Raw genomic sequence first — 21353 nt, 5'->3', positions numbered from 1 at the left:
GATTGGAATAATATTACAAGATATAATGATATTTTTTTGAAGACAAATAAGTTGAAATCCACAACAGAATTAGAGAATCAGGGTATAAAAATGGAGTGGTACTTGAATATTCAGGTACAAGCAAGATATGAAAATGATAGCAAGATAGTAAAACAGAAGGAACAGATGAAAAGCTGATCAAGAAATTGTACAACTATTTTCTCCCCATTGAATTAGAATTTGAACAAGTGAAAGAGATAATGATAAAACAGATGAGACAGATAGGACATACAATAGATATAAATACGGTATGTGGCAACAATTATGTGAAAGAAATTATAAAATGACAATGGCAATAGCATACAAAGAAAATATGTATAAGATGTTCTATAAATGGCACATGTCACCAGAGAGATTAGCAAAAATGTTTAAGAACAAATCGATGAATTGTTGGAAATGTATTCATACACCTGGATCTTTTTATCGTATCTGGTAGACATGCAATGAAGCTAAAACATTTTGATCAGAAGTTCGAATATGGATTGAGAAGATATTGAAACAAAGTATTGATTTAAAACCTGAAATTTTTATTAGGTATATTGCCAGAAAAAATTAATAAGGAAGAAATATATTTAATCGTGCATAGTGACTGCTGCTAGGATTATATATGCACAAAATTGGAAGTTGAATAGAATACCAATAGAAAGAGAGGTACTAAGGAAGATTATGGACTGTGCAGAAATGAGTAGGCTTACCATGCAAATTAAGGACAAAGAAGACTTGGAGTTTTACAAAATTTGGAGGAAATTTTATGAATGGGTTGAGAATAAAAAAAAAAAAATTAATGTAAGGTAAATTTAATGTAAGAGTAATAAAGAAATGAGAAATAGAATTGACAGAACCTGAATGACAGAAAGAGAAAAGAAGGAATTATTAATTAAACATATAACACGTTTTAAAACTAAATTAAAAATAGATTTGAAATGGAGTTGAAAAGTTAAAAAATAAGAGTACTAAAATTGAAAAATGAAGAAAACTGTTTAGACTATTTTTTTCTTAAGTTAAAATTAGATATAGCTTTTCTTCTTTGGATTTAGGATTGTTTATTATTTTGTATGAAAGAGACTCCATAAGTATGCTATTATTCATTGAAGATACATGTGTTGTGATATATTCATTGAAGATACATATGTTGTGGAGTCTCCGGAGAGGCATACAAATCAAATCAAATCAAATCAAATCAACAAACAAACAAATAAATGGTTTTATGGTGGAAAAAATAATTTATTAAAAATAAAAAAGCAAACAAAACTGAATACAGTATTCCAAGTGTGGCATTACCAAATTACAAAGTGGTATTAACACTTCATGTAATCTTGATTCTATCCCTGCAGCCTAGAACTAGAATATTTAAATGGTTGTCCATTAGGACTCCAAAATCCCTCTCTTACTACTATTGAGCAAGGTACCACCTTGCACATATACTACTGTTTGTTTGGCTTTGATTATGTTGTGTAACTCAATTATTATAGATCACTGTATAAGTTTTAGTTAAGCTACTGAGTTAATGTCACTTCCCTAATAGTTTACATTCTCAGTATGAGCAGCTTGCTGAAATGTGCTAGATCCCTAATATACTAGCTGAAAAGTGTTGTGTAAATTGGTATCAGGCTGTCTCAACTGTAGATCACTCCAGGTGTGCAGATGTTATTTTTACATCATGAAAAGTTGCTGGTTTGTCCTATGTGACTGTGAAGAACGTTCACTTCAGCCCTTTAGCCAAGTGAGGCTGAAAAAAGAAACGAAACTCTCCAGAGGCTGAAACACATCTAAAGTGCATCTGTATATGATGAGACCCATAGGTGCCATTAAAACTAAGCAGATCTGTCAGAGCCAGAGTTTAGACAAGTCAATGTCAATTTCTGATCAAATATACCCTTGCACTTAGTTTCTGCTGCTAAATTAAGACTGTTGTTCGGGAAGCAGAAGAACTATTAATCTATTGAAAGAAAGAGATTTGGCAAAATACAAGTGATAGTCTGATGTTACTGCAGGATACTACAGATCTTTGGTCTGTTTGAAGAATATTGCAAATCTGACTCAAATTAGCCTATGGGTGGCCTTGGGAAATTGGATGCAGGTTCCAAGTCAGAAAATAGTGGTGATTTAGGCAGTACTTTAAAGTATGAAAAACTTCATATTTTTTAATATTGCTCTGATGATTAATTGCTTCTTGAATAAGGTACAAGATACAACGCATTTTCTGCGGTACAGCTATCCTATGCATTATACTATTTTATGTATAGTATTTGGATTCTATATGTATATTTCTGTAGAGTTGCTAGCCTGCTTTATTCCAAGATCAATTGGTGCAACTTTTGATGCAACTTCTCAAATATTTCTGATTGATGTCTCGCCTTCCATTACTCCTTAAAAAAAAGGATGCTCCAGTTGGAATTTGATTGCCCACATTTTGTTAAGAGCAACTTCTAATAAGATTGGCAGAACAGAATGGCTGCCAGATTAGTCTACCTGCATAAATTTGACTGCCTCTCCCTAAGCAGTGTGAGCAAGTGGGCAAAGCAGTCACTGTGAACAGTTCAGGGAAGTCAAGCAAAATCAGAGTTTTAGAAACATGATTCTAATAGAAGAGGGCAGGAAATGCATACTTTTTAATGGCAGGTTTGGGTTACTCCTTGAATATCTTGCCATAGTTAACAAGCAAGGTTTTAAAAAAAATATTTATTAGATTTGTATGCTGCCCCTCTCCGCAGACATTTGTAAATATCAAATTTTAGTTCCCAAATCCCTAAATTTAAGGGAACATTAACTCTAGCCTCTTTTTAATGCATCAAATGTAAATTTTGCTAGTTAGTGACCAAAATAAGGGACTTCTACTACAGCTCTTCTGTAATAAGTTATTATTTGTTCTTAAATATCTGACTATAATTAAGTTGAACAAATAAATTGTTTAAAACAGAAGCTCTATTCAGTTCTTATGTGTGCAATAAGTAAATTAGTCAGATGGTTTTAAAAACAATGAGGTATATTTTAAAATGTATTTATAATCATTGTAGGTTTTGGGGGAGGTAGTTGTGCTAGTAATAGCAGCAGCAGGAGATGTCCATCCCAGGATAGACTGGAGGAGAATAATAGTTTTGTCAGCATTCCACATTATGGATATTTACTTTTCTAGTAATCCTGTTCCTCCTGGTCTTGTAAGCAATTCAAAGTAGCATTCCTGGATAGATTTCACCCTAAACTAGGTCTTGCTCAGACTTGTCTTAAAATACCAAAAGGCAAAAAAAGATATAGTCAACATCTATTGTATTCAGAATTCAAGAAAATGAAATTTTCATTTAGCAATGACATCCCAGATTCCACTTCACAATTAGAGGATCACAAAATAACCTATCATATCAAATGAGCAAGGAACATGGAAGGATGCTTTACATTGCATGCAATTTAGCCCACATTTGATCTGATTAAGCAGAAACCTTAAAAGATATGCTCAAGTTCTCAAAATAGTTTAAGAAATTCTGCTGGCTGCATGGCCTTTCATCCCATACAGTACAAATCTTATCAACCGAGAAAAGCAGAAAACAATTGGAACTAAATAAGCTTTAAATGTGAATGTCTTATCCTGCTGCCTGGAGGCTGAGGATCTGGATTAGGAACAAATCCTGCTGAATCCTGGCAAGACTGAGTGGCTTTGGGTTTTCAGGCTGTTTCTTTTTTAAAAATTAAATATTAATTTTATAATATCAATAACAATAGAACATACACACAACATATAACAATGTGCTCAGTGTTTAAGTGCCCGCCACCAGACGACATTCATATCCCTCCACCAAAATGGGGGCATATTTTGTATATACCATTTTAGCTCAAGAGCAGGTTTTCAGACTGTTTCTAAAACTATGCCATATTTGGTGCTGGCTGGAGTAGCATTACCATAGACCTGGTGGACAGTTGGGAGAACACATCTCCACTCAGTGTGGCCTTTGTACATTTCTGTGTCAGTTACACACATTCTTGGATCAGCAGGTCATATTAACAATCATTCATGCCCTAATTACCTCCAATTTGGCCTAGTATAATATGCTCCACATGGGGTTGCCCTTGAAGGTTATGTGGATGATTCAGCTGGTAGAGGATGTAATGGCACAGGCAGTTGTGTGTCCTTCTAGAATGGTAGTACTTAAGCTGCATTAGCTGCTACTTTGCTTCCGGATCCTATTTAAAGTACTGCTTTAACCTTTAAAGATTTACATTGCAGAGAATCACCTCTCCCCAATTACATTTGTCCACCATATTAGATCTGGCAGGGCAGGTTGTGCAAACCATCAGCTAGGGATGTACATTTGGCGAGTTCAAGCAATGGGATTTCTTTGTCATGGTGTCTTATGGACATTCTTGAAGTCCCCGATTATGCCAATAGGCCTGGGGACTCCTAGCAACTGGACATATGTCCAGATGTTTTCCTTGCTGAGGGAGATGCCTCAATTCTATTTGCCTGTGTATTTTACTTTTAATATTTATCTTTTAATAGATTCTTGTATATTTATACTGTTTATATACACACACACACAGACATATTTGTTTTCGTAGATTTTCACGGGTACAGGTATGACGGTCTTGGTATATTCAGGTTTCTTCCCGTGTAGGATTCAGAAATTTCTGGCGACGTTTCGACGAGGTCCCACTCGTCATCTTCAGGCTGGTGCTTCTGTCCTTGTTCTAGGGCGAACACAGCGAGACCTACACAGCAGGCAATTGCTGAGCCATCAAACCACACCCAGCCACCAGTATTTATAGAAGGAAGGCAGCTCAGGTCTCGCTGTGTTCGCCCTAGAACAAGGACAGAAGCACCAGCCTGAAGATGACGAGTGGGACCTCGTCGAAGAGAGTAAATTACCTCGAAAAAGATCTATACTGGTCTCCCTTCATTTTCATTTCCCTTCATTTTCAATTCAACAAAAATGTTACACACACACATACACACACTTGCTGTATGCCACCCAGAATATCTTTTTGTGAGAAAAGAGCCATACGAATTTGAGCTCTTTTAAATAAAGGTATTATATTGCACGCAAGTGGGACAGGTGTCAGGTAACGAGGGGAGGATCCAAATAATAGATGCCTAAGGGTACTTCTTTGTGTTCTAAGAAAACATGATTATGTGCAATTTATTTATGGATATGGACATGGCTCGGCAATCCTAGTCTGGAAATGAAGAAACTAACAGATTTGGGACTCTGACAATCCATTGTTGTAGAAACTATTATTTTGTAATACTATTCATTCAGTTTTTGATAGGATCTATCTTTAAAGCTGGTGAAGGCTTCATAGCAAACCAGGATCCACCTATGGAAGTGAAGTTTCAGGAATAACAAAACCAGGGGAAGGCCTTCAATATATAAGAATCCTTCTAATCAAAGCAGAATGGTTTTCAAAGATTCATTAATAGTACTGAAGCCTATTGCTCTCCTGAGGGTTAATTAATCTGGTAGGTGAAAGTACATAAACATACACAGAGAACAACAAAAGGCCAAAAGGAATACAATGTACCTAAGTTGATTGGGGAATGGACTTACTATACCTAAATGGAAAACAATTTGGATTGAAATTGTTTTTTTTGGGGGGGGGCATGGATCAACAGAAGTTTATGATTCTAGGGAATAAGACATAACTATTAGGAAAATTCTGAACTAAGATGACAGTAGTAAAATTTCTTTTTGTTTTTAAGTTCTGATTCCATCCAGAATCCATCCAGATTACCAAAATTTCAGGCTTTGGAAGACAGCAGTATTGCAATACAAAATAAAATTACAATGGCAGCAAAATTGAGAAAACTCTTCAAGTTGAATAGGAAGAAGACACTGCAGCTGTGGGAATAAAAAGATTCCAAACCATTCTGAACACTTAAGCAGAGTCAGGGCAAAAATTTCAACTACTGACATTGTTATAAAATGCTTTAATAAATAGTTTTCATCTGAAAACTACAGAAGAACAGGTCAAACAAAATGTACTGCACAGAAGTTTCTGCAAAGCAATTTCTGCATTCATGTATAAAAAGTGGTTCCAAAATGGCCAAGACATTGAAATATTTGTTTCCTTTGCAATTACAGGATAACCCACTTAACATAGGGTTTTATCAGTAATTAAAATAAAGGTATAGCTCATTTTTTTTAAATAATAAAGACGACTTTTTTTTTAAAAAAAGAACCCCACAAGTGATGCATAAGCCTTCTATTAAGAATAACATTTTCTCCTGAGATTTTCCATCGCGCAAGATGGAACCAGATGTTACAACCAATGTAAAGCTAAGAGCAGGCCTCTATTCTTTCCATATGCATCTAGCGAACCCAAACACATGTCATGATGCTGCCGTGCTTTGGGTTTACCTGCCTCCACAAATAGCAGCTAATGAAGGGACACAGAGGCAGGAAACTCAATTCAGTGGCATCACCCCATCTACCTTGAAGAAACACTAGTTTATCAGGGTTAAAGGAAAGAATCCTAGAGCTAATTAAGAATTGGCCGGTTTCTGCTGCACTACCTAGATCCAGCATGATTGCCAATAGTTTTTCCGCGTGAATAAGCATAACAAACAAGAAATGCGAAGAATATTGTTCCCTTCATTAGGCCTGTATTTAAAAAAATGCAAAAAAGCAATACCACATGTAATAGAGACATTCACAAGAAAAAGAATATTGCCATGTCATATTTATGCTGTACAGGATACTTACTCTCTTGTGTTCTTGAGATGCGAGGAAACACCTTGGATCTATTTACATGTGAAGTGGTTGCCATATATTGAAAAAAGGTACAAAAAGTGACCAAGAGTTTCCCAACATTAATTATAGTAACATCATTTTCTAATATGAACATAATACCAAAATAAGGTTTTTGCATCTTTTTTTAGAAACTGCCATAAAACTTCCCTTTCTGCGACATAAATTAAAAAGGAATGACATTTAAAAAGATCAAAAATATTTTTAAGTTATTAACTCAATATACAGAAGTGATTCATTTAAATATATACATATTTACAAAAATGCACTTGCACAATCTGAAAATAAACTGTTATCAGTCTGAGAGAACCTTATATCTTAGATGGGCATGGCAGTCTTTGACAGTTGCTATTGAGACAGAAAGATGATATTTCAAGGCACTTGGTATGTGCTTCAATACTGCATTTCTAAGGTAATTAAACCAAATTGACAGATTAAATTAAAAAGGCCACTTTTTCTAACCAATCACAGTTTGAAAGATCTCTATAGATTTTCTTTTGTTCACAGAATAAGGCAATCTTTTTGTTTTCAAGGGAACAGAGAGAGAAGGTTTTTTTAGTAAATATTAACAAGACCCCTTCATGTTTTCTTCCTTAAATTCAGCAATTTCCTCAACCAGGAGGATTCCAAGCCACTGTTGTAACAAGTAAAAAAACAAAACAAAGCAAAAAAAATCCCCTCCATTTTGTAAACAGTGTTGAGCTTTCTGTGATAAAGCTTTTGAATTGAAAATACAAACTTCTCTTCTCTGCCTTACAAGTGTATTCTAAGTAAAATTTACAAAAATAGCAACTATCAAAGATTACTCTATCATCTGACAGTCATTGAATAATTTATACAAGGTTAAAAGAAACAAAATAAAGTTTTTATTTTATTATTTTAATTTTTTTATTCAAAATAAAGTAACTATGAATATTTGACTTCAGACAGTTTAAGTCCTTTATGCCCAATGGAGATGCCAATTTCTCCAATTTTTTTTTAATATAAGCAATGTAGTCATGGTCCAAACTCAGATTTAGTCTCTTCCACCTTCAAGATTTTTTGTGTTCACATTTTTTACAGATCTGTTGTCCATTTTGGTTGTCTGAAGAGTGTTCTTAACAGGACTATTCTCTAATGAGTCTGCTGCTACCTTTGTTGTCAAAGGTTTAGAGAGTTTTTGAGAGAGGAATTTGTCCATTTCCATAACCTCTTTTTCTTCTTCTTCTTCCTCCTCCTCCTCTTCCCCATACTCTGTGTACTCCTCTACCCCATCGTAAGTTCTTTTTTGAGCAGATATAAAATTTTTCTGTTCATAATGAATGCCTTTATGATTGTAAGGTCTATCTATAGGATTCCAAATAGGGTTTAGAGGTGCCCACTGATTATTTGTAGCCTCTTCTCTGGATGGGCGATTTCTTTCTCTCTCTTTTCTTCTCTTTCGTGTCCACCACACGCAAATTATTATGCAGGTTATCCATACAATACTAAAAACTACACAGAGGATTGGAACCAGGTAATCTAGAAAACAAACCAAACACAATTTAGAAAGGGGATCCTGAAACTATATGGAGTGCAAATGAAATCTCCAAAAGGCAGCATAAACACCATTTGCAGAGAGCCATGCAATCAATGAATTGTTTCGCAAAACTAATGAGTCAAGACATAGGAAGCAATTATCATATTTATATTGAATTTTTAATAAGGGCTGCTTTGAGATGGTATTAAATGTCTGTTTCAATTTATCAAGTCACAAAATATCTGTCTATTCTATATCATTATCTAGCCAAATACAATATAAAATAGATGAGCACATAGAACTTAACAGTCAAGATATTATTTAAAAAAGAAAAGAAAATGGAAATCTGTATTATACTATGTAACTAATTCAGGGGGCAGTAACCTTAAAAACTCAAAGAGCCATTTGGACCTTTTTCCCAGAGAAAACAAAACATCTGGAACCACAAAACCTGGGTGGACGTAGCCAACTCCCACTGAATCACATGACTCCCCACCCAGCCATGCCTACCCAGGTTTTGTGGCTGTTTTCTTTTCTATAGGAAACAGGTATCTCTCTCTCTCTTTTCCTCTCTCTTCAGCTTTCTCCCTCCCCTTTCCATCTCTCTCTCTTTCCCTTCCTCCCCACCTCTCTCTATCTCCCTTTCCTCTCTCTTTTTCCTTCTCCCTGCCGAGGAACGATTGCAACCTCCAGAGAAGGCCTTCCTTCGGGTGACCCTCCTCCCCTTCTCGCAACTCCCTGGCTGACTACGGCAGGGCCAGGAGGATGCGCATGCATGGGGAGACCTTCCTTCTGAAAGCTGCAGAGAAGCAAGAAACTTCTTTCTAGAAGTGAGAAGTTGCGGAGGGCAGGCAGCTTCTTGCTTAAGGTGGGTCTTTGGATGTGGCTTCTCTCCTGCCCTAAGGATCCAGCCATCCCCTTGCCATGTCCATACCACCCCCACAGCTGCTCGAATGAGTGGGAAGGGCATAAGCTCCGGCCCAAAGCGGCAGGAAATGAAGCCTGCCTTATGCATAAATGTGGCACCAAGGCAGGTTCAGGGCCACTTCATTCCTAAGGCCCCATGACCTCCTCGCACTCCTTCTCCTCTCATGTGGGGAGAAGGGAGCATGACAAGGTGATGACCAGATCCTTAGGGCAGGAGAGAAACTGCATTCAAAGACCCCCCTTAAGCAAGAAGCCGCTGACCCTCTGTAGCTTCTGTCTTCCAGAAGGAGGGTTTCCCGCACATGTGTACCCTCCTGCCCCCTCCCCCCCATAGCCAGCCAGGGAATAGCAAGGTGAGGAGGAGGGTTGCCTGAAGGAAAGCCTGCACCATGGATGGCGATCGTTGCTCAACTAGTGCTGGACAACCAGTCCCGGACACTTCTCCATTCCTGCTGTCACCCTTACCTTCTCAGCCCAGGTGAAGTAGGAGAGGAGGAGGGCGAGGTCAGCCAGTGATAGGACATGGAGCCACAGCAGGGGACCCAAAGAACCTTATGTGGCTCCAGAACCACAGGTTGCTGATCCCTTATCAATGTGTGTCAGTCATTTATGACACAGTGATTTTAAGCACATTTGGACATAGAAGAACAGTCTTTCAATGCAAAATACTAGGATTATTTTTTGAACCAACTCCCATTTTTCCCAAGAAGAGTGGTTGGAATGTTATTCCAGTCACTGCTCCTTGCAGAACAGGAGTAAAATAGTCATGATTCGGGGGAGGCGGGGCGTTCTACATATCCACAACATAACACAACCAATAAATTTAAAGTGGAAAATTATCTGGATAGACATGTGGAAAAAGCATTTATTTTAGTGCTTACACAATTTTCTATTTATAATTGATTCCTTCTTTCTTTGGACAAGTACAGAAGGAATATGAGTAAACACATTTCAATAAAAAAGGAAAGACAGAAATTTTACTTAAATTTTTAACTTGAGGATCACTACAATAGAACATTAAAAAAAAATCAAAACCAAACTTCAGTGCTTAAAAGATGTCCAAACAAAAACTAAACACAATAACCAATTTCTAATTTACATTCTATGTAAACTACTTTGTTTTTTTTTTAATGAGACTTACAATTCGGTTAAGGGAAATGGTTGCTAAGGGAAACCATGATTATGCTTACAATCTTACTTCAATTATCCTTTGCCTTACTGTCCTGTAAAGATTGTAAATGCAAAGCTTAGTCATAAAATAACTTTATCATTACCACTGTAACTGCAAACAGCAGCTAAACAAGGGAGTTGCTAAACAAGTAGTACCTATACTATGAAATCAGTATATTCTGAGGTAGTCACTCTGTCTCAAATGCATATTTTATCTTACCTGATGAAGAAGAATTCCCAACCACTATGGTTTCTATTTTGACTTCTGTTACTGCAAGCATAACTGTGCTGTTTTGCCGCCTTGTAATTGCATTTACTATGGTATTGGCAGCATTCTGTATGAGACTATTATCCGTCTCGTCCTGATGCAAGATGAAAGACTAGGAAGAAAAGACAAACAGGAAACTTAAATCTAAAAGTAACTACTTTTTTGAGATTGATGATGGGGAACTTGAGAATCCCATTGACTGCTATGGCATGAAGATTGATTTCAAGCCAATATGAAAGTAAGGTAAAAGGTAAAGATTTCCCTCCCCAGTCATGTCCAACTTTGGGTATGGTGCTTATTTTAGTTGTTTGGCCAAGGAAGCTATTTTCATGGTCCATGTGGCCAGCATGGCTATAAACCAAAGGCTGTTACTTTCCCAACAAATGTAATTTACTTACATTTGCATTCTTTCGAACTGCTAAGTGGGCAGTTATAATATGAAACTGTTATACTGATATAATACTTATACGTATAATATATTTAAGTATATTCTTATACTAATTGACATAGTCATTCATTCATTCATTCATTCAATTTCTATAGTAGCCTAATTCACTCCTCAATCCAATTGACTCAACTAGTTACATACTGAAGATTTCTTATTATTTACAGCAAACTAAACTGATGTATTATCTAGCTAGATAGTTGCATTAAGATATATTCTGATACATATACAACACAAACGTTCTTCAATTTGTATCACAGATGCAACCATAGTTGAGGTGGGCAGCGAAGAATGATCAGCCAATATTATTCAGCCAAAACAATATCACCAAGCAGTCTTCAATCCCTTCAAACCACTAGGCTGAACTCATCTTATTACCTTTATGGTATTCAAGGCACTTTAGTTCATCCAGAAAAGATACATCTGATTTATATAGCTTCCTATCTTGCAAATGTTTTTCTGGTCAGTTAACAGAATTTTAAAAGGCACAATAAATGAAATTTTAAAAAAATCAGGAAAAGGACAGACAACATATAACTGAGAACACCAACAACCAATCCAACTGGGCTCAATTAACTTCCTAACCCCATGTCTAGAAAACTAGCTAGGGTTCAACAGCTTCCAAAAACGTTAATAGGGTCAAGGTTAGCCTAATATCATGTTGTAAGGTGTCCCACAGGGCTGGCTCAACAGAAAAAAATGTGATTCATGGGTTGCATCCAATGTCATTATCTTATCAATGGAGCCTGGAACATATCCCTCCTGGTAGATTTGGGACAGCCAGAGACAATTGGAAAAAGGCAGGAGACAGCTGTATACCATGAAAGCTTTATAGATGGCAACCAGCACTCTGAATTGCACTAAGAAGCTTACTGAAAGCCAATGCTGTTTGCAAAGTGAAAATATAACATGGCCATATTTAGATCGCAAATTGCTTATGCTGATGAATTCTGGACCGACTGCAACTCTTGAATGTTCTTCAAGGACATCCCCATATAGATCACACTGCAGTAATTCATATGGGAGGTGACTAAAGCATGAGTGACTATGTACAGTGCTTCTCCAGAGATCATCCATCAGCATGATTAATGCGTCCCACAGTGGGGACTGAAAGCTGAAAGAGATCTAGATAATCCACAAGACGGAGTGGCTGTGGGTTTTGCCTCCCAAGGACAATTCCATCTGTCCATCCATCACCCTGGGGGGGGGGGAGTCACTAACCCCCTCAGAGAGGGTCCGCAACTTGGGCGTCCTCCTCGATCCACAGCTCACATTAGAGAAACATCTTTCAGCTGTGGCGAGGGGGGCGTTTGCCCAGGTTCGTCTGGTGCACCAGTTGCGGCCCTATTTGGACCGGGAGTCACTGCTCACAGTCACTCATGCCCTCATCACCTCGAGGCTCGACTACTGTAACGCTCTCTACATGGGGCTACCTTTGAAAAGTGTTCGGAAACTTCAGATCGTGCAGAATGCAGCTGCGAGAGCTATCATGGGCTTTCCTAAATTTGCCCATGTCACACCAACACTCCACAGTCTGCATTGGTTGCCGATCAGTTTCCGGTCACAATTCAAAGTGTTGGTTATGACCTATAAAGCCCTTCATGGCACCGGACCAGAATATCTCCGGGACCGCCTTCTGCCGCACGAATCCCAGCGACCAGTTAGGTCCCACAGAGTTGGCCTTCTCCGGGTCCCGTCAACTAAACAATGTCGTTTGGCGGGACCCAGGGGAAGAGCCTTCTCTGTGGCGGCCCCGACCCTTTGGAATCAACTCCCCCCAGATATCAGAGTTGCCCCCACCCTCCTAGCCTTTCGTAAGCTCCTTAAAACCCACCTCTGTCGTCAGGCATGGGGGAATTGACATGTTCCTTCCCCCTAGGCTTATAAAATTTGTGTATGGTATGCTAGTGTGTATGATTGGTTTTTAACTTGTGGTGTTCTTAAAATTAATTTAATATTGGATTTGTCTTGTATTGCTGTTGCTGTGAGCCGCCCCGAGTCTGCGGAGAGGGGCGGCATACAAATCTGATTAAACTAAACTAAACTAAACTTCTCAAAGTTGTGCTTGGAAGCTGCAGCACAACCGTCCTATGAACAATTTTCTCTAAGAAGGGAAGAGATGGAATGGATGTTGTCCAGGGACAAATGGCATGGCTTGTTTTTTTCAGTCAATACTTTTGGGAAAGGAAGTGAATCACCTTTTCTCAAATGTCATTGGAATTTTCATTCATCCTCTAGTCTCGTACACTGACTAACCTAATTTTAAGAAGAGTAAAACAGTGGAAAGGTCAAGTTTGCCACTGTAATTCATTAATTAAAAGCAAATCAAACTCCTTCTGTATTACTCAAATAGTAAGAGAAATATAGTTTAGCAGAGAAACATCTAACTGGTTTATGAGTACCTTATGATGTTTTAAGAACCTTGTTTTTCCATTGCCTTAGCCATGAAACGACCAGGTTTTGATATACTAAACTCTTTGTGTCATTTTATTATTCCAATTTTGATATCAAATTCTATTACAGACGACTGGTTGTTTAGCAACTAATCCAAGTTACAATGGACCTCCCTATGTCTACTTAGCTATATATTCTCGATCATCCTATGGTAACATCTGGAATAATTTTTATAAATGTTAAAAATAGTTTTATATCTATATTTTGGCCTTGAGCAAATGTATACAAAGCAGGTTAGTACCAAAATTAGTTAAAAACAGGTGACAAATAATTAAAAATAGCAAAGTAAACATAACACTCACACACATTCTGCTCTTTCTTTCAACTCTTAAACTGAATCACATGCCATTTCTATTTGCATAAGTCACACATCTGTCTCCAATAACTGAATGAACATTTACTTTACAGGGATCTGAAGGAATTCTTTCACTTTCACTGAAGAAAGAGACAATCCAATCCCTTTCTCCTGGGTCATACCAACACTTACATTCTTTCTTTGTTCAACATTCTGCCCTTTTTTTGGACAGGATCATTCATAATAAGACAATTCTCAATAATAATCAGCTCATTATCCAGATCTTGGATAGTTCTTATTATATTTAATAAGCAAAATAGAATTACTCAGAAAAGAAATTCATTTTCATTTAACAAAAATGTAATACTTACAACAGCAACTTCCACTGCATTCTCTATGGAGTAGGATAGGTCACACAACACTAACAATATTATTTCACTAGAAACCGATCTAGTTGCTGGTAAATATCTTATTTCAGAGCATACATTTTCAACAGTAGTGCCCTGAGAGAAGAAAAATGAAACAACAGGAAATAAATATTAAAGTGTGTATTATTTTATAGAAAACTTAACTATTAAACAAAAAGGGAATCAGTCTTATAACTTACAACATATGGAAAGTTCTTATGTTACAATCTGTATTAGTAATATTAGAAACATTATTCTCATATTCAGCAATCTCACTGGACTGCTATATACTTGACTGGAGATATGCAAGGAGATGATGATGATGATGATTATTATTATTATTGGCAATACAACACAGCAGACGAGATCACTATGCTAGATTTCGTATTTCATCACCAGTCAGGCACTTCCCAAGCACCTAGGACTGCGTGATGTAGCGCCCAATTATGTTTGCCGATCCCAGTAAGGTGTTCTTTTGCAATTGACAGATGGAGATTTTGTCAATTCCGATGGTTTTCAAATGTACGCTGAGATCCTTTGGCACTGTGCCCAGCGTGCCAAGTACCACTGGGAACACTTTCACTGGCTTATGCCAGAGTCGTTGCAGCTCGATTTTTAGATCTTCGTATTTCACTAATTTCTCTAGCTGCTTCGCCTCAATTCTGCTGTCTCCTGGGATTGCAATGTTGATGAGCCATACTTTCTTTTTCTCCACGATCACAATGTCTGGTGTGTTATGCTTCAGAATTCAGTCAGTCTGAAGTCAGAAGTCCCACAGTAGTTTTGCTTGCTCATTTTCGACCACTTTTTTGGGCTTATGATCCCACCAGTTCTTTGCCACTGGGGAATGGTAGTTCCGGCACAAGTTCCAGTGGATCATCTGTGCCACAGCATCATGTCTATGCTTGTAGTCAGTCTGTGCGATCTTTTTGCAGCAGCTGTGATCGATTGTTTCATCTGTTTCTTTACAGAGTCAGCCCTTTGGATCGTCTGTTGATTTTTCAATTTTGGCTTTGACAGCATTTGTTCTAATGGCCTGTTCTTGTGCCACCAGTATTAGTCCTTATGTCTCCTTTTTGAGCGTTCCACTTGTAAGCCATGACCAGGTCTTTTCTTTATCCACTTTGCCTTCAATCTTCTCCAAGAACTGGCCATGCAATGCTTTGTTCCGCCAACTGTCCATACGACATTGAGTTACAGTTTTTCTGTACTGGTCCTTAGTTTGCTTCACCTTGAGAAGCTTCCTATTGTTGACATCCATCAACGCTGACTCTTTGCTCTCCTTCACATAGTCAGCTAATGCATGTTTCTCTTCTTCCACTGTCTGCATCACTTGCAAAAGTCCTCTGCCACCTATTTTCCTTGGTAAATACAGCCTGTCAACGTCACTGCGGGGGTGTAGTGCATGATGTCATTAATTTTCTGGTTTTCCTGTCCAGGTTGTCCATCTCTGCTTGAGTCCAGTTCACTATGCCAGCTGTGTATCTAATGACAGGTATGGCCCATGTATTTATAGCCTTGATAGTGTTGCCACCATTCAGTTTGCTCTTCAAAATTTTTCTGGTCCTCTGGATGTACTCTTTGCTGATCACAGGAACGGCTTGGGGGAATCAATTTCCCCATGCCTGACAGCAGAGGTGGGTTTTAAGGAGTTTGTAAAAGGCAAGGAGGATGGAGACAATCCTGATCTGCGGGGGGAGTTGATTCCATAGTCGGGGCCACCACAGAGAAGGCTCTTCCCCTGGGGCCTGCCAGACGACATTGTTTCGTCGACAGGACCTGGAGAAGGCCAACTCTGTGGGACCTAATCGGTCGCTTGGATTCGTGCGGCAGAAGACGGTCCTGGAGATATTCTGATACAATGTCAGGAAGGGCTTTATAGGTCATAACCAACACTTTGAATTGTGACCAGAAACTAATCGGCAACCAATACAGACTGCGAAGTGTTGGTGTGACATGGGCATATCTGGGAAAGCCCATAACTGCTCTCGCAGTTGCATTCTGCATGATCTGAAGTTTCCAAACACTCTTCAAAAGTAGCCCCATGCATGACCTTCTTTTTTTCATATCTCCAAAGCAAAAAGAAGAGATAGTGGCCGGAAATGAGGTTCTGGTAGTCATGTGCAAAAGATGTACCCTTCTCCCAGAAAACAAAATATTAGTGGTTAAAGATTCTAGCCAAGAAAGCAGGAGATTGTGAGTTCTAATGTAGAAAACTGGCTGGGTGACTTTGGGCGAGTCCCTTTCTCTCATAGGGTTGTTGTGGGGTAAAAATGAAGGAGGAGTTTTGTGATGATCGTTATATTAACACATCTTGTTAATACAGGTGAGGTAAAAATCAAATCAGACCAGATCAAGTGATAAATTAAGCAATGTGGATGATGGAGATTCTGAAAGTAACATTTGATGAACTGGAGGCAAAGTATAATCCTTATAACTAATTCCCTTCAGATGAATACTTTCCAAATAACACAGGTAGTCCTCGACTTAACAGTTCATCTATTGATCATTCAAAGATACAACAGCACTGAAAAAAGTGACTTATTACTATTCACATTTATGACCATTTCAGCATCCATATGGTCACATGATTTATATTTGAATGCTTGACAACTGACTCACATTTATGATTGGGTACAATGTCATATGAATCATATGATCCCCTTTTGTGACCTTATGACAAGCAAAGTCAATGGGGAAGCTAGATTCACTTAACAACCATGTTACTAATTTAAGAACTGCAGTGATTCACTTAACAAATATGGAGAGAAAAGTAAAATGGAACAAACTTACTCAACAAATTTCTCACTTAACAACATAAATGTTGGGCTCACTTGTTGACGACTAAGTTGTAAGTTGTGGACTACCTGTAGTGTGAATATTATTACTTATCAAAAACAGCAGAGCAATATGAAATCTACAATTTCAACAAAGGGTAAGAATGAAGATAGCTAGAAAAGATGCTATCATATGAAACAGACTGAATTCCTAGTCATGGTAACCAATTTCTATCCTTTCAAGATACTTTTAAAAATAAGAACAAGCTATAAAAACTAGGATTTTGTAATTATTTCAAGTGGACATGATTTACTACCAATCATCAAGAAGAATAAAAGAAAGTGACGGTTCTACACGATTCCTCTGACACATATACTATCCTCCAAGTGCCAAAATCCCAAATGCAAAGGAGCACCTTAGACCTGCCCTGTTTTCCCCAAAATAAGACATCTCCAGATAATAAGCCTAAATCAGGCTTTTGAGTATATGGCAATAAATCCAAGAGCTTATTTCAGGCTTCAAACAAATATAAGACAAGGTCTTATTTTCAGGGAATCACGGGAATCACAGTTACAGACCCTTCTTACTCATCCATGTGAGCACAGAAAAGGCAACACTTCCAGCATGCAAAAGTAACACCACAGCTTTGAGGAATATTAAGTATTAGGGAGAAAAATATAGGATGCACCTAAGATGAGGGATTCATGGCTTGAAAATGGAAAAAAAAATTGGGATGTGAGTCAGCAACAAGCCAACTGCAAGTAAGTGGGAGTTTAAGGTTGCATTAGAAGAAATACTATATCAAAGATATATAAAAGTACCTTATTCATAAAGCATAAAAACATAATAGCCTTATTTTCTTCTATTCTGCACTAATAATAATAATAATAATAATAATAATAATAATAATAATAATAATAATAATAATAATTTATTGGATTTGTATGCCGCCCCTCTCCGTAGACTCGGGACAGCTAACAACAATGATAAAAACAGCATGTGACAATCCAATAATAAAACAGCTAAAAACCCTTATTATAAAACCAAACATACACACAGACTAGTTGGATCGAACCCAGAATACAATATACAATTCAGGGTACTGCATTTCCAGTATACTGGTAGGTCAATACATGTTCAGAGGATGGTGACAGACATGTCATTATACTCTATAAGGCAGTGATTTTCAACCTTTTTTGAGCCGCGGCACATTTTTTACATTTACGAAACCCTGGGGCACATTGAGTGGGGCGGGTGGGGCTAAAAAAAGTTTGGACAAAAAAATTCTCTCTCTTCCTCCCTTTCGCTCTATTTCTCTCTCCCTCTTTCTCTCCCTTCCTTCCTCTTTCTTTCTCTCTCTCCATCCCTCTTTCTTTCTCTTCCTTCTTTCCTCTCTTTTTTGCTCTTTCTCTCTCTCTCTCCCTCCCTCCCTCTATGTCTTTCTCTCTCTCCTTCCCTCCCTCTTTTTCTCTCTCTCTTGCTTTCTCTCTCTCTCTTGCTTGCTTTCTCTTTCTTTCTTTCTCTCTCTCTTGCTTTCTTTCTCTCTCTGAGCTTCGCGGCACACCTAACCATGTCTCACGGCACACTAGTGTGCCACGGCACACTGGTTGAAAAACACTGCTATAAGGGCAAGTTGAAGGAATTTAGAATGTTGCATTTGGAGAAAGAAAGGTATCAGTCACAGAGCTTTGTCCTCTACTCTTTTGGGAATCATAAGAAATTCCTCTAAGAAGAATTCTATTATTATTATTATTCAATTATTATCAATTATTATTAAGAAACCATTTGCTATTCCCCCTAAAATGTACTAATTGACTGTGGTAGGCATGGATGGGAAAATGTGAAGAGGAGAACAAATTAAGTGTGATGGGGGTGGGATCCAAAAGCTTTGTAAAATTGGGCCTGCTTCCAAAATTGTTGCATTTCCTTTCCAACTGATACAGATGGAATGGTAGCACAAGGAAGCTGCACCAGCTGACCAAATAGAACCCATCCTGCCAAAAAAGCTCATTCCACAAAAGGTCAAATAATAGGCAAATTTTGAAAAAGATGTGCAAGTAAGGTCATTCCCAACAGACTTTTGGAAATTTTGAAGTTTCAATATATCCCAGGAAGAATATATAAATAATTTCCTCAATAGTTGTAGTAGAAGCAAACTTGGAACTGATTATATCATGTTTACTATTTTTCCATACATCTACCTAATTTTTTAATATCAAAAACTGGTAGCAACCTTAAATAAGACACATGGAATCCTTCACAATTAGAAAAAATGATTTTACACAAGACAAATGATCTTTATTAACACTCCACATAACTAGACAGGAATATTTTCCTAACAAACAGATCAGTACACAATACCAACAGACTTCAAAATAAAATAAAACTTTCTCTCTCACTGCCTTCAAAGCAGAGGACTATAAATAAAAATGATAAAAATGCTTACATACCAGTTAATAATAATTAGAATTTTGCTAGCAATGTTTATCAATTACAAAACAATATGCTGTGTGAAACATTAGCAAAATTTAAACAAAACTTAAATGTCTTACCTGGGGTACTTTATCTCTGTTAAAAATCAGAGTAATTCTTGCACAGCTGTTGTCCAAGTGGCCTGAATTAGGGAAGCACTTGATGTTAATAGGTAGAGGTTCTGATTCACTGCATTCTCCCCAGTCAATGCAAGGTGGTTGGAAACATTTGATGTATGAATTTTCTTGGCATTCTTGACCTCTAGGACATTGGTAACTAGAATGGTCCCCGTGTTTGGTAAACAAACAAGATTTCTTTCCACACCATACCTAGAATTTAATACAAACCTATTGATTTCAGTGGACTATAAAAGGAAACGCTGAAGGAAATTTACAATTAATTCCTATCACTGTTTGTTCATGTCATTCAATCAAGTTTTTCTTGGGATATACTCATAATACCTCTTTCTTGTTTTTTAAACTATGTGTAGACCTCAGTTAATATGGTAATTAGAATTGAAATGGTTCACAGGTGGGCTGGTGACATGTGGCTCCAACAGTTGGGATAGCTGCTGCTAGGCCGGGGAGGGTGCACGAATGGTTAGTGAAATATGGTGTGGTTGGACAACTAGAATAAAAAGCCTTGGAATTTTGTTTTTATATATGACTACAGTGATCCCTCGATTAGCACGGGGGTTACGTTCCAAGACCTCCCGCGCTAATCGATTTCCGCGTTATAGTGGTGCGGAAGTAAAAACACCATCTGCGCATGCGCACCATTTTTTTCATGGCCGCACATGCGCAGATGGTGGAGTTTGCGTGTGGGCGGCGGGGAAGACCAAGGGAAGGTTCCTTCGGCCGCCCAACAGCTGATCTGCTCCGCAGCGCGGAAGCAGCGAGGAGCCGAAGATGGGGTTTCCCCGTTGCCCAGGCAAAGGGGAAACCCCATCTTCGGCTCCTTGCTGCTGCCGCGCTGCGGAGCGGATCAGCTGTTGGGCGGCTGAAGGAACCTTCCCTGGGTCTTCCCGCCGCCCAGGCAAAGGGGAAACCCCAAGATCGCTTGCCGTATTGCAGCTTGGAGCCTTGCTTCGCCTCCTTCGCTGCAATACGGCAAGCGGCAAGCGATCTCGGGGTTTCCCCTTTGCCTGGGCGGCGCTGGGGCCATGCGGAGCCGCTCATCTAGGGGGGCGTGGACCGGCAAGGTGCCCTCCGCTCTCTCTCTTTCTCTCCCTGTTACCGGTGTGGGGCAGTAGCTACGTTCACTCCTTTGTCCTCCTCGCCGCTGACACAGCCCTTCCCGGCAGAGCCCTCCCCAACAGCTCCCGCCGCCAGCGCAAAAAAGAAAAGAAAAAAAAATCCCCAAAAGAGGCAGGCACAAAGCGGGGGCACAAGGGGAGCTGCCCGGCAGAGGTTGCTTTTTTTCTTCTCGTGGGCAAGTGGAGGGGGGGGAGAGAGAAGGGAGGAAGAGAGTGTGAGAGAGGAAGAAAGAGAGAGAGAAATGATAGAAAAAAGGGGAGAAAAAAAGAGAAATGAGAAAATGATTGAAGCAGAGAATGACAGGAAAGAAAGAGAAAGAGAAGTGACTCTTGGTGATGATGTATGACGTCATCGGGTGGGAAAAACCGTGGTATAGCAAAAAAACCCGTGGAGTATTTTTTAATTAATATTTTTTGAAAAACCGTGTTGTAGCGTTTCGCACTAATCGAGACCGTGCTAATCGAGGGATCACTGTACTATAGAGAGATTACCATATGCTCAAAAGTAGAAAGAGCTTACATTATCCACAATAAAGGAATGGTTAGAGAAAATGATGGAACTTGCAGAGATGGCTAGACTGACTTATTTATTTGTCAAGCATGTACAA

The 21353-nt window shown here is 38.5% G+C and overlaps 1 protein-coding gene across 1 annotated transcript in view; it reads right to left on the bottom strand.

The window, feature by feature from the left end:
- Positions 1-5941: 5941 nt before the first annotated feature.
- JAG2 (jagged canonical Notch ligand 2) overlaps positions 5942-21353 on the bottom strand; it is a 98886-nt gene continuing 83474 nt past the window's right edge. Inside the window, exons 22-25 of the mRNA XM_070751138.1 lie at positions 19571-19819; positions 14205-14336; positions 10592-10751; positions 5942-8276 (exon numbers count right to left, since the gene is read on the bottom strand). Coding sequence (XP_070607239.1) covers positions 7792-8276; positions 10592-10751; positions 14205-14336; positions 19571-19819 — 1026 coding nt within the window. The 3' untranslated portion in view covers positions 5942-7791. The remainder of the gene's footprint in view (positions 8277-10591; positions 10752-14204; positions 14337-19570; positions 19820-21353) is intronic.

Source organism: Erythrolamprus reginae, chromosome 1, assembly GCF_031021105.1.
Source record: "Erythrolamprus reginae isolate rEryReg1 chromosome 1, rEryReg1.hap1, whole genome shotgun sequence".
Lineage (NCBI taxonomy): Eukaryota > Metazoa > Chordata > Lepidosauria > Squamata > Dipsadidae > Erythrolamprus > Erythrolamprus reginae.
Note: the sequence above shows the minus strand (reverse complement) of the source record. Positions and strands in the feature narration are given on the sequence as shown.